The 14268-nt window shown below is 41.3% G+C and overlaps 1 protein-coding gene across 1 annotated transcript in view; it reads left to right on the top strand.

The window, feature by feature from the left end:
* The window catches only part of LOC124621949, a 215628-nt gene that overhangs the window by 123353 nt on the left and 78007 nt on the right, over positions 1–14268 (top strand). Inside the window, exons 2-3 of the mRNA XM_047147466.1 lie at positions 2490–2791; positions 12251–12452. Of these exons, the coding sequence (XP_047003422.1) occupies positions 2490–2791; positions 12251–12452 (504 nt within the window). The remainder of the gene's footprint in view (positions 1–2489; positions 2792–12250; positions 12453–14268) is intronic.

The raw sequence follows: 14268 nt of genomic DNA, 5'->3' as shown, positions 1-14268 counted from the left end.
TACCGAAGCGTCTGTGGTACCAGCATCATTGATCTATCAAATCCTGCTGGATAGCATTTCTTCGTCTTTTCCAGCTGCGACTTCGTAGCTGCTGGTGGAGTGAAGTTACTTGCACGTTGAGTTTTGACACTTGTGCTGCCAGTTGCTGTATGGTGGGTTCGGTCGATGAGCACTGCTGTTGGGGAGTATTATTGCATGTTCCTGGCTTACTGACGTCAGATTCCATCACACTACACGTTCTTGGACCTCTATCCTGGCTGGAGTTGAATTCGGAACACGCAGAAACTTCGGTTAAGGTGTTTGCGATGGTGTCTGCCTTTTTTGCTAAGACTTGCAATGGTAAGTCTGCTTCTGCTGCAATGACGGCACGGATGTTGGCAGGAAGTTTACGAATCCATATTAGACGTAAAGACTCTTCAGGTAGGAGTTCCGGGCCGGCTAATGAACGTAAGGCTTTGAGTACTTGTGACGGAGTCTTGTCGCCCAAATCTTCGTGTGCGAAAATTTTTTGTAGTCGCAAATCTGGTGACGACGTACAATGCTGTATGAGAGCTTCCTTTAGCACAAAGTAATTTTGTTGCAACAAGGTTTCTTCTACTTGCTCTATCACTTCTAAATTTAGATGTGAAACCACTATATTAAATTTGTCAATGTTGTTAGACACCCCACGCTGCCGAAATATGCATTCAGCCTGCGTAAACCAAAGCTGGGGGCGCGTCGGCCAGAACGCGGAAAGCTTAACATTTCCGTGTCGCGCGTAGGTACTCCCATCTTTTGCGTTAACATCTGTCGTTCCGTTTTGTGGCGAATCAAAGGGCGTGGACCGCGATCCTTGGTCGAACAGACTGTAGTCTTCAATCTTGATTCCACTGCCCCATGCTTTTGTCTCTGAATTCATTATTCTCGTCGGTACATATATTTTCTTTATGCTTCTGCTACAATTTTTCGGGGTCACCACTATGGGAGCCTTTATATTTTATGAAGTAACAGCTTTTTCATGAGATAACATTTTTTTTCCAAGCACAGATCAAAAACTAACAAGAATATACAACTCGTAACCAAGCCGACTACGGCAAAGATAAATGTCTATCAGCTGCAGCTTTCACCCGCTGTTTTTGGCGTAGTGGATAAATGACGTCGCCACATCGTGAACATCGAGCGAATTTCTCATTTGCAACCCAAGCGGCAAATCGTTATAGTTTGTCATAAACAAAATATTGACTTGGGTTCAGAATCAAGTAATGGTTTTCGAAGGAGAACATCTTCCCGTTTGAATGTTACCTTTACTTTAAAAGCAACATAGATGAGTGTATACAGTATCCATATGTATGAGAACTTTTATTACGAACCTGTTCAAATACAATAGAAGTTTTTAAGTTGATAGAATTGAATGTTATTTCCTCGGGCGTTTCACAGAATTGTCAGGTTTTAAGCAGATCATTTGATTGTCGTAGTTTCTAGTACATAGCTTCTCGCGTATCCCTAGCGCTCGCACGACGAGTCTAATGTCACGTGATTGATCGAGAAAGTCAATATTGTATCGAGTGCTTCGGCATATCGATAAATCCCTTTCTCTTTGAACGCAAGCATTGTTTTCTACACACTACCGTTCGGGATCGTTAAAAATACCTTTTTATGAATATGAGACCTCAATGGACAAAGCTTCATCTGTAAATATAAGACGACCCTACATTCATCTATTAAACAATGTAAAAACGTTGTCCTGAGCAGCAGTTACTCGATATGCGAATATAAGCGACCCTGTATTTCTCGGACAACCGATCTAGGAAAAACCTCGTCTTATAACCGGATAAATGCGGTATTTGTTTTAGACTTTGGTCGTAAGTTTTGCATATAATGTCATAATGTTGTTAACTGAAACTTCCTGGCAGACTAAAACTGTTTGCTGGATAGGGACTCTAAATTGTGTTTCACGAGCAAGTGTTGTACGTATTGCAGCTTCAAGTCTGTTAATAACTCGTCTCCTATCTTCCATATTCCACATCTGTTCTCCTACATGCTGTGTGCTGTTCCGTTTTTGTTGGTGGTGGCGTAGGTTTTCTGTTTACTGGATCCATGTGGGTTTATTGGCAGTGGCATTTCGTTGAGGGGAACAATCTTCGTGTAAGTTTTTACTGTGTTTAAGTCATTAGTAAGAACAACATTCTCTACCCAAAACCATCTATGATCTAGTGGAGAACGTGTTAATTCGTGATATTTTATTTTGCTATCCTTTTTTCCCTAGTAACGTCACCCGCTTGGTTCTTAAGCCTTGTATCTGTCACATAAATGACGTCAACGCTCTGTCGGCATGGTATCGCACTGTTAACTCGCCACTTACGATTTTCACTTGTAAGAAATGATTTCAAAAAAACTGTCAAGTGATAGTGCAATGAATAACAGCATCAGCTCACTAACATTGTTGCCAGCAGTTGAAATCCACAGATTCGTATGAATCTAGGTTTATAACTCATTTTGTTTTATTTCAGCGCTTGCGAACATATCTGACAGACGTCCACATGACAACTCCTTCCACCTCGCCGCGGGCTGAAGGCCCACCCGACAGCAAAATGGCTTCAGGCTGCAATTACAGAGGCAGGCGCCACGTGCCCGCTGAAGGCAGCGTGATGTGGCATACGGGCATCAATGACTTACCAGACGAACTGCTGCTAATGATCTTGTCCCACGTGGCTTTCACCGATCTACTGGATGTGGTACCGAACGTGTGCCGTCGTTGGAAAAAGCTGTCTCAAGATTCCAAGTTGTGGGCTGACAGGGAATGCAATATTGGGTAAGAAACCTACTAATACATAAAACGCGAATTGTTCTGCTTTTAAAAAATATTGTGGGGTGATACCTTTATTTACTATATTGTAACGTTGACGTTGAAAACTTTGCATTTAAACATACTGTCAGGTCAACTCATTGGAGTAATCTGGTTTTAACCGAAAATGTATTCCAGTTTTAGAATACTGTTTTCCTTTTTTTTTGTATTTGTTAGATTGAGAGGGTGTTGGGTAGATGTGGTAGAGGCACTTGGTATGTGTGTATGCTATTAATTCCCCGTTAATCTTTTTCCCTCTGCCACCTATGAGCCAGTGTGTATAGCAATCTCTTTACCTTTCTATTTTGCTCCTTTAGGTTTGTATGTGAGCGTGTATCTGTTCATTTATCCTCGCCCTCATTTTTATCCCGATGGAGTTTTAGAAAAGTGTGAACGATCTGGTCTGGAGGGACAGTTTAAATTCAGCTCCAGTTCAGCTGGAACGAAACATGCCACTTCTCGCAAAAAAATTACAATCGGAATCGTGTTTTATATCAACTGAGGTGAGTTCTGCCACGAGCATACGGTATGTGTAAAAAATCTGGGAATACTTAATAAAACTGAACCCACCCATTGCGCCCAGTGACAGAGGCCACCTGTTTGAGGGCTGTGACGTACGAAAAGTACTTTCTGATTGTCACAGTATAGGTGCCTTGGACGAATACGGTATCATCGTCTGGGATGCTCTAATTCCTAACACCTTCAGATATATCGAAAACTCGAAAATATTTGACCGTTGTGGAGAAAAATAGGATTGTCATTGGGGTCATAAATACAATGATGGAAAAAAATCGCAGCACCGAAAATTAATTACTGTAGAGTAATGAAATTTTGGCCATACATCTGTCTAGGTAACATATTTAACTGATTAACATTTCGAGATCACAGATTAATCTTAGCAAGAGAGAAGCCTTTGCAAATGTGAAATGCCGGTACATTAATAACCGGTGTAACCACCAGAATAATTTCTAACACGCAAACGTGCGTTCGTGGTGTTGTAGAGGTGCCAGATGCCAATTTGCTAGACGGAGTTCGTCGCCTGTTGCACTCGGCTGCTCAACACGGGGGTGGTTAATGCAGTTTGTGGCCGATGCTGGAGTCGTCATCTCGTGACGTCCCGTACGTGCTCGATCGGAGAAAGGTGTGGCGATCGAGCAGGCCGAGACGACACGTCGACACTGTGTGGAGCCCGTCGGATTACGACAGCGGTATACGGGCGTGTGTTATCCTTTTGGAAAACACCTTCTGGAATGGTGTTCACGAATGGCAGCACAACAGGTCGAGCACTGAGGCAGAATCAGCTCGATCAGACAACACTTAGCAGCACTGAAGTCGCAGGAGGTGGTGGTGGTTTGAGGTAAGTGAAGTGCACGTGAGACAGTGTCTGGCTCTCAGCTGTCCTCGAACTAACCAATTTGTAACAGTTCATCGTGGCATTGTGCTGCTCAAATTGGTGCTGCAGACGCACGTACCGAACACGACGGCCTTCCCCTCGGCAGTGCCACACGGTCGTCTGAAGCGCGGTCTTCTCCCAATTGTACATTCTCTCGACCACCACTGCCAGTGATCAGTGTACAGTGGCTACATTCCTGCCGAGTATTTCTGCAATACCACAGAAGGAACATCCAGTTTCTTGTAGCCGTCTTACACGACCTCACTCAAATTCACCGAGGTGTCGATACATCCTTGTCGTCTTTAAGCCTTTCGTGACTGACGTCAACCCGCCGTGTCCGATCTCGAAGGTACCTAGAGCTCACAACAGTTAGAGTGCGTGTCTGAAGCAAATCTGATTCGCATCAAAATGGCCCTGAGCACTATGGGACTCAACTGCTGTGGTCATAAGTCCCCTAGAACTTAGAACTACTTAAACCTAACTAACCTAAGGACAGCACACAACACCCAGCCATCACGAGGCAGAGAAAATCCCTGACCCCGCCGGGAATCGAACCCGGGAACCCGGGCGTGGGAAGCGAGAACGCTACCGCACGACCACGAGATGCGGGCTGATTCGCATCCTCACAGTGGCGTCACTGGTGCCGCTGCTACGCGACTGGTGTGAAGTCTGGACAGGTGACATCTTTCAGATATACAAACACGCCTTCCAACTTTCATTTATGTAGGACAACTCACACTGGGTGTCGAGATTTTTTTATCCGTCAGTGTATTATGACTCAGTTATTAGCATCCAGATAGGCTATATTTGATTCTGTCTTACTTTCTGAGGTTACTCACTGTAATATGACACTATTTAGCATGTCTGTGGCCTAGTTTTGACTGAAGGAGAAGAAAGTGCATGAAGTAATTTTTAGCCATAATACTGCTTGGTGCACTGAGAAATAAATTCTCTCGGTACCCTCGTGCAGATTTTATTCGTTTACATTACAGCAGTATAGGCTTTTATAATTTCTGATTTTTAAAAAGATATTTAGCCTTGTTTACTATGACCAATTTGTATAAACATTTTACCTGCAATTGTAAGCAAGATCTTTTGTATGGCTTTAGTGTTTGTCATGTTTCTCTTTGTGAATAAATCTGGAAACCTATCACAATCCCATCCACCTGCTGTGGGCTGTGTATGCTAGCCGTTTCTATTTGTACATTTCTTTTCTCAGTAGTACATGAAGTGTGAGCAACTGTGGCTGCTACGTATTTACTGCGTGATGCATCTGTGTAGGCTAGAGCCCATTCTAGTAGACGTGGACGGTGCCGCTTATCTGAAAAGGCAATCTGCTGCATATTTATGCAGATGTACGTACTTCTTGTCAGACTGAGCTGGTCATTTGTTTTTGAATACATCTCAGCTATTCTTACGGTAATGTGTTTTATAGGACACCACGCAAGGCCTTGTCAAAAAAATGTGGGCAGCTACCTGCTGGGTCTTTCGTATGTTTTAGGCCCAGTTGCCCGTGTATTTAATATCTTCTGTATCAGTAAGTTATTTTTTATATATTTTTAAATTTTTTGGGCTTTTAATGCATTGACTGTTACTGGCTTTTTTGCTAAATCACGGTCATGCCACTTGTATGCAAGGTTGTATTTTTTCTCATAGATCAATCTGAACATGCCTTGTATAAGGTTAAATGCATCATTGGAGGAGAAATAAAATAAAAAATCCAGTTTTGCAACCAGTACTGTTCGTTCATTTGTATTCAAGATTTCGTAATATTCGAAACTTTCTTTAAATGTACAGAAAAGTAAAATTACGTACTTAAGAAAACACACGAATGTGGTATTCTACGAGTACGACATCCCTGAGTTATTATTGGAATCGTTCAACTCGTACAAACACTTCTTTAACCATTTGTGGGAATCTGAAATGGGATGACCACATAGGCAATTAGAAGTAAAGCAGATGGTATATTTAATTTCATTGGGAAATTGCAATCAAATTCCAAATAATATTGCTTACATACATCATTCGGTCCATCTTAGAGCATTACTCGAGTGTGTGGGACCCAAACCAAATGTGACTAACAGCTGATATTAAACTATACAAAGTAGAATAACATGAACGAACAGATTTTTTCGTGTATTATTTAGAATCCAATTGCTTCAGTATTGCTGTCGATGTATATTCATGATACTGTTGCTTCATATATTGTTATTATTAATATTGTATTGTTAGTAATGATGATGGTGATGATGATGATAATTGTTATTACCACCATCACTATCACCAGAACCACTACCAACGGATGAAAGGATCCAGTGGCAATACACGGGACTCACGCTTGGGACAATGACAATTCAAAACTGTTTCCAGTCATCCATATTCAGGCTTTGCACGATTTCATTAAATCTACTGAGGCAAACGATGAGACAGTTCCTTTGAATGTGCATAGCTAATTTTCTTCCCCATTCTGCTCCTGTACACATCTTCAGAAACCACTCCCCACACCCGGCCATTTCCCTCCTACATTCAGCCGCTCAGTCGGCATCCTGCCGTGCTAGTTAGAGGTTCGTGCTGTACTCCGTTGAGTTACTGTGACAGTTTGAAATTTCAGCGTTAATTGAAAATGCCGCGAAGTGTGAAGTTTCTGACTGCAAAAAACTGTACACCGATAGAAATCTATCGGCAGCTTTGTGAAGTGTATGGGGACAACATAATCACTGAAGGTGGAGTGCGTCAATGGGTCATAATATTTAAAAATGGCCGAACTAACGTTCACGACGAAGAGCGAAGAGGAAGACCCAGCATAGTGACTGCCGAACTTGTCGGAAAATTCGATGCCGCGGTCCGTGAAAACCGTAATTTCACAGTAACGGAACTCTCTATGAGTTTTCCACAAATTTCACGAAGTTTGTTGCATGAAATCATTACCGAAAAGCTTGGTTACCACAAGTTTTTCGCAAGATGGATACCAAAAATCTTGACAGAGATTCACAAAAATCAGCGAATGGCTGCAGCGTTAACGTTTTTGGACGCTTACGAGAAAGATGGCGACTCATTACTCGATCGCATCGTTACTGGTGACGAAACGTGGGTTAAGCGTGTGAACTGTGAGACAAAATTGCGGTGAATGCAGTGGGGGCACACAAATTTCCCCCAAAAACCCAAGAAATGCATGCAGACAATGTCGGCAAGGAAGGTGATGGCGACTGTCTTTTGGGACAGCAAAGGTGTGATTTTTGTGGATTTCCTGGAAAGAGGCACTACAGTAAACTCTCAAAGGTATTGCCAAACTCTGCACAACCTCAGAAGAGCAATACCAAACGAGCGCAGGGGAAAGTTGGGCTCAAAGCTCTTGCTGATTCGTGACAACGCCCGGGCCCACACGGCAAATGCCACTCGTGAAGTTCTCGAATCTTTTAAGTGGGAGTTGTTTCCTCATCCGCCGTACGGTCCTGACCTGGCACCGAGCGACTTCCACTTATTCCCAGCAATGAAGAAATGGTTGGCTATGCAGCATTTTGATGACGACGCACAGCTTCGAGAAGAGGTAACCACGTGGTTGAAACCGCAGGCGGCCGAATTTTACGATGAAGGAATTTCTCAGCTCGTCCATCGCTACGATAAGTCTTAATTTAAATGGCAACTATGTAGAAAAGTAGTATTTAAGTGTGGCTTTCATCTGTATATAATAAAAAAGTTTTCCAATACTTTATTTATTTTTAATTCCAAAACGTAATGTACTTTGTGGATAGCCCTCGTACTAAATCATCTGGTAGGGGCCTTCTGATTGACCAGGTTCTCTCCAGTCTTGATCTGTCTCTTGCCAAAGAGAGCTGTCCTAACCATATCATTGTTGCCTGTGGCACTTTTTCAGCTGTCGACCTTGCGCTCTCTTCCCCAAACTGATGGACTTGCTACAGTGATTGCTACGTGACAGTCTTTCTGACAGTGACCACTTTCTAGTGATTTGCCACTTCCTGGTCATTGTCGAATGGTGGCTGATGCTTAATGATCAGTTTTCATCCAATATGTAGGGTGAGTTCATTCATTTGTTTGCAAAGGAAGGCCAATGTTGTTTGCCCCATTTTGTCCGGTCGGCAACACGCTTTGATGACAGAACCGAGGTCCACATCCTGCAGTCTTTCTCAAACGATTTTACAGAGACTGTTTGGTAAAAAACTTGCATTTTTGTGTTAAATATATCTTTTATGTCAGATTCGTGATGATGTGCCCATCATTTCATTGTTGGTCATTGTTATTGTGATATTGCATGAACTTCGAAAAAGTTTGTAATGAAAACTGGGGGTCGCTATGATTTTGCGTGTGGGCCGTACTGCATAATATGTAGCCGTGTATGAAATTTAGCTGACGTATTGAATTTTTCTTTAGACTTTGGTGTAGGTCTTTACTTGTAACCAGTCTGAAAAAAATTGATCTGGTGTAGCACACACTTTTGCAACCCACAACATTCCTCATATTTTTCAAACAGTTTCAGTTGTTGAAATGTTGTTGGCAAATGATAGCGAACAAAGAGCAGAATATTTTTCCAAATGGTTATTGTGCAAAACTTCATTATCTACCTTGTTATTTCCACTAACTACAGACTTTTTTGACGAAAGAGTGTAATTCTTAAGGGCTATCGATAGCTGGTGAAACGAGATATGCCGTTGGGTTTTGAAACAGCATCAGTGAAGACATTACACATTTATTTTTGTAGTGAGGATGTGCTTTTTCATTAGCTATTGACTTTACTTTACTTTTCTTCAATTCCTCAATTAATAAAACTACAGTTTCAGAATTCTCTTGCAGCTGCATGTGCACAGCATGTAAGTGAGGAGAATAAATGTGTAGGTTTTACTCAAAACTTGCAAGACGTGATGCTTCTCTAAAAGTTACAAATGGCTAAAAAGCCTGGTGAAAACCAAATCACTGCTTTTTTTGCATTTTCAGCGGAATTCTTTCTAGACACTAACCAAAGCAGAGGTGACAGTAGATCTTTTTGAATGCTCACTATACAAGTGTGGGCACCGAGCGGCTCCACTTAATACTTACAAAAAATGTGAGTGTAGAATTTAGTTTAGAACAGCACTTCCCTCCACTGCTCGGCATTCCCCGTACAGTACGTGCCTGCAACCCCCATCACTATTGCCCCTCCATCCGTGCCGTGCCGATTGCGCATTTATCAGCCACGTTATTTTGCACGCACTCTACCACTTTGTCCCCTCTGTCGAGAGGGCATCGGCAAAGCCTCGGACACTACCACCCGTGCTATTAGAGCTGTTATTCCCCTCTCCACGAGTCCCCCCTACCTCTGGCTGCTGCTAAAGTGGACCAAAGACACTGCAGTGGCTACTCAGCTGTGAAAGTGTACTGCAACGTCTCTGATGACATTCCATCATGACAAATTATACGATGACGCTTTCGCCGATTGAGAACTCTTCGGGCTCTTCACTCGTCACGTGATGTGATCCCAGATCCTGATTCAATTCGTCATCCGATTATCCAATGCACTTTTCTACTATTCCTAGAAAGTATTTTCCATTCACAATGTTGAGATAATATAGTTAGCCCAACCCTCGAACTAGACAGAATCCTAGCCATTTCTTGAAGGATTATGTAGTTTCCAAAATAAGTTTCTTCTTATGTTCATCTATAATTAATCATACATCACCCAAAATTGCAATTTTGTGGTTTGAAAGCTCACAAGTAAGGCCTATGTTGAGCATTAATAACACATGTACTTCCTTCACAAATCATGCCAACTCATATACAATTAAACCTCCTGGATTCAATATATTATGCCCAAACTGAGACTCAGACAGGATAATGGGGATCTCTTTCCTTAAAAACCTTAAAATGTTTCTACCTATGCTTTGGAACTCGGTGCACCTCTAAGGATGGCAGTATGTGTATCTTATGTTTCTGTGTCTGAGCAGATATTTCCTCTCAAAAAGCTCCTACAACCGCCACCCCATCTCGGAAGATGTCTTTCTTTGATAGAATTCGTCACGTGCAAATATAACTTAACAACCCCAAACAATAACTGTACTCTTGCCTATGACATTTTATAATTTTCGGTTGCAAGTATGATTTGTTTGTTGGAAGACGTAGGGGCACACAACTCCTCTGGAGTGGTGTATATTACCACAGTCGAAACGAGGGACTCGTTGCATTGGCATAGCGAGGTGGAATGAAAGCACAAATTGCATTGGCATAGCGAGGTGAAATGAAATCACAAATTGCATTGGCACAGCGAGGTGAAATGAAAGAATAAATTGACCAGATGAGAGTAGGACTTGGACACTGAGGGTTCCATACAGACTTATTTATGTATATGAAACAGTTTATTCATTTATCAATCTAGAATATTAGTGACTTGTGCCTGGTATTGACATTGATACTTGCAAGGTATGAGTCCCAGAGATTCCAAGACTTCCAGGAATGTTTTAATTTCATGTTTGAAATGGCAAAAGAAATATATTTTTCATATAACAAAATTACAAATCCATAATTTTCTTTTTTTTCCCTTTATTTATGCTGCGAAAATATGCTTTTTGCCAACTTTCATAACTCTACGTCAATGAGGAGTACCCTAAATTTTAATGAGCGAGTTTGCGAGTATCAAAATTTGTGATGTAAATAATCTGTAATAATATGTAATAAATAATAAATCTTTGGATTACATTGACTTAGAAGCTTACATTCTTCACACTGCCGAGGGACTGTAGACGTTAAGGTGTGACAAATTTCAACTTGATATGTGTACACATATCTAAGAAAAAGGGATTTTAACAGATTGTGGACAGTCAGTCTGTCTGATAACAAGAGACAAATAAAATGTTTTTCATGTGATATAATTGCAAATTAACAATTTTTGGAGTTTTTTCCTTTGGTTGTGCTGTAAAAAATTGCTTCATGCAAAATTCCATGATTCTGCATCCTATAGGTTTCGATGAGTAAGTTTGTGAGTATCAAACTTGCAACGTAAATGGCCATATCTTTTTATTGCACTGACATAGAAGTTTATTGCTCCAGTGGGTGTGTAGCACACTTTGTACACATGTGACGAATAGTTGTCTTTACGTTACTGAGGTAAACGTGTATGTGCAAAATCAGAGTTTAATCTTAGTGTTATTAAACAGTGATAAAATAAACTTACATTATATGAGCTAAATAACTGTTTAATTAAACAATAATAAAAGAAAACCTTCCTCCGTGTCATGCTGTTGCCACGTACAAGTGTTACCCCACAGTGATGGCCCACTCGAAGCATTACACGGCACAGTCGGGTCAGGTCCGTGCGACCCACACTTGGTTACTAATTATCTTGTAGGTAACTGCCCGATTGTGGGATCGTGCTGCTGGCTCAGAATCTGGGCATTTTCTTGCTTGAATCGTAATTTTTTTTCATCTAGGTTGCTGTTTATTTTATATTAGTGCTGCTCTTTCGGCTGTACGACAACACAACTTATTACTGTGTTAGCTGAAGAAACAGTGAAGGAATAGATATGGACTTCAAATTGTAAAACTAGGGAACAGAACAAAACAATATCATTTGCGATCGGTGCACTTTATGCGCAGGCACGCCATTTCGAGGGTTAAATTTTTTTCTTCACTGAGGGACGGTAGATGGTAATATGTGAGATAAATTTGAAGTGGATATGACTACGCATTGCAAAAAAAAAAGGTTTTTAACAGTCTGACACAGACAGACAGTTGGACAATAGAGTGAAACAGTAAGGGCTTCCGCTTTTAGCAATTGAGGTACAGAACTGTAAAGATAAAGGTACTTCAAATGATCTTTTCGTTCTATTGCCACGTGAAGGAACCGGTAGCTCTGAGAGGTAGTGTTGTTCTTGTTCTTCCATTTTTGTGTCTGTGTTTGTTGCCATTTAATTTTTTTATCTGTTTACTTCTGGTTTTATGAGAGCATAGCTTCAATTATACATGCTAAAATAGGTTACTACACACTGTTTGCAAATTGTCAGAGATACTATTTGCGAATGAACTATCGACACATTACTGTGTCGCAGGGCCCTGTGGCAGTGCTACCTGGATGACCGTAAGGGTGGTGGGAACGAGCAGGAAGCAATAGAGATCTTCCGAAACATCCCGAACCTGTGTATAGTGCGCATGTGGTTCAATGTCAACCCCCTCATCATCCAGGAGCTCTGCGATCACTGCCCGAGGCTCGCGGAGTTGCACCTCCATCCCAGTCAGAAGCTCACCTACTCGGTAAATGTCACATCTTTTAAAGTGTAAGGTAAGTAAACCTGCCAGTGGTTACGCAGGGCAGCTGTTCACATCTCAGGAGATACACAAATTTTCCCTGGGCCTTCATTAGATCATTAGGGGCATCGTGGAAAGGCAGTGGACATGGTGTGTAAATTTTCTGACGTTTACGGTTCAAAATCGACCACTTTACAGTTTGTACTAGTAAAGTATCAGCATATTTATTTCTGAAATTGGTAACTGTCAGAGAATTTCAGTATCTGTATCCGTAGCCTCTGTAAACGCCACAGCTGGAAACAAAACTACAGTCAGAGCACACTTTCTCATTTCTGTTATACACTGCCACCAGCAGCACTCCGAGCAGACATAAAGCTGAGCCTCTGGATACAGTATCGGATGAGTGAGAATAGTTTGTACTGACTTGTAATATAATTTTTGCAATAGGAAGTGTGTGTGGTGCCATAAATATCGGCAGTCACTAAATGCCTTACTTTCATAAGGGCCTGAAATGTACGAAACGGAACAGTTGTTGTTGTTGTGGTCTTCAGTCGTGAGACTGGTTTGATCCAGCTCTCCATGCTACTCTATCCTGTGCAAGCTTCTTCATCTCCCAGTACCTACTGCAGCCTACATCCTTCTAAATCTGCTTAGTGTATTCATCTCTTGGTCTCCCTATACGATTTTTACCCTCCACGCTGCCCTCCAATGCTAAATTGGTGATCTCTTGATGCCTCAGAACATGTCCTACCAACCGATCCCTTCTTCTAGTCAAGTTGTGCCACAAACTTCGTTTCTCCCCAATTCTATTCAATACCTCCTCATTAGTTACGTGATCTACCCACCTAATCTTCAACATTCTTCTGTAGCACCACATTTCGAAAGCTTCTATTCTCTTCTTGTCCAAACTATTTATTGTCCATGTTTCACTTCCATACAAATACTTTCAGAAACGACTTCCTCACGCTTAAATCTATACTCGATGTTGACAAATTCCTCTTCTTCAGAAACGCTTTCCTTGCCATTGCCAGTCTACATTTTATATCCTCTCTACTTCGACCATCATCAGTTATTTTGCTCCCCAAATAGCAAAACTCATTTACTACTTTAAGCATCTCATTTCCTAATCTAATTCCCACAGAACCACCCGATTTAATTAGACTACATTCCATTATCCTCGTTTTGCTTTTGTTGATGTTCAATTTTATATCCTCCTTTCAAGACACTGTCCATTCCGTTCAGCTGCTCTTCCAGGTCCTTTGCTGCCTCTGAGAGAATTACAATGTCATCGGCGAACGTCAAAGTTTTTATTTTTTCTCCATGGATTTTAATTCCTACTCCGAATTTTTCTTTTGTTTCCTTCACTGCTTGCTCAATATACAGATTGAATAACATTGGCGAGAGGCTACAACCCTGTCTCACTCCTTTCCCAACCACTGCTTCCCTTTGATGCCCCTCGACTCTTATAACTGCCATCTGATTTCTATACAAATTGTAAATAGCCTTTCGCTCCCTGTTTTTTACCCCTGTCACATTCAGAATTTGAAAGAGAGTATTCCAATCAACTTTGTCAAAAGCTTCCTCTAAGTATGGGAAAATTTATTTTCAATTTTCTTGTAAGCTACAGATATCTTTTGAAGAATAACTTTTTTTTTAAGAAGAAAAAATTATTAGTAAACAGCAGAAGACGTGACCTTTTGTAGAAAGATGTTGTACATCTACTCAACATTGTGACATCTGCTTTACTAACCTTCCAGTCACACGAATGAGTGAAATAAGCCTCCTAGCTGAAGAGGGAACCACACAGGCATCAAAAGCAATA

Source organism: Schistocerca americana, chromosome 7, assembly GCF_021461395.2.
Source record: "Schistocerca americana isolate TAMUIC-IGC-003095 chromosome 7, iqSchAmer2.1, whole genome shotgun sequence".
NCBI lineage: Eukaryota > Metazoa > Arthropoda > Insecta > Orthoptera > Acrididae > Schistocerca > Schistocerca americana.
Note: the sequence above shows the minus strand (reverse complement) of the source record. Positions and strands in the feature narration are given on the sequence as shown.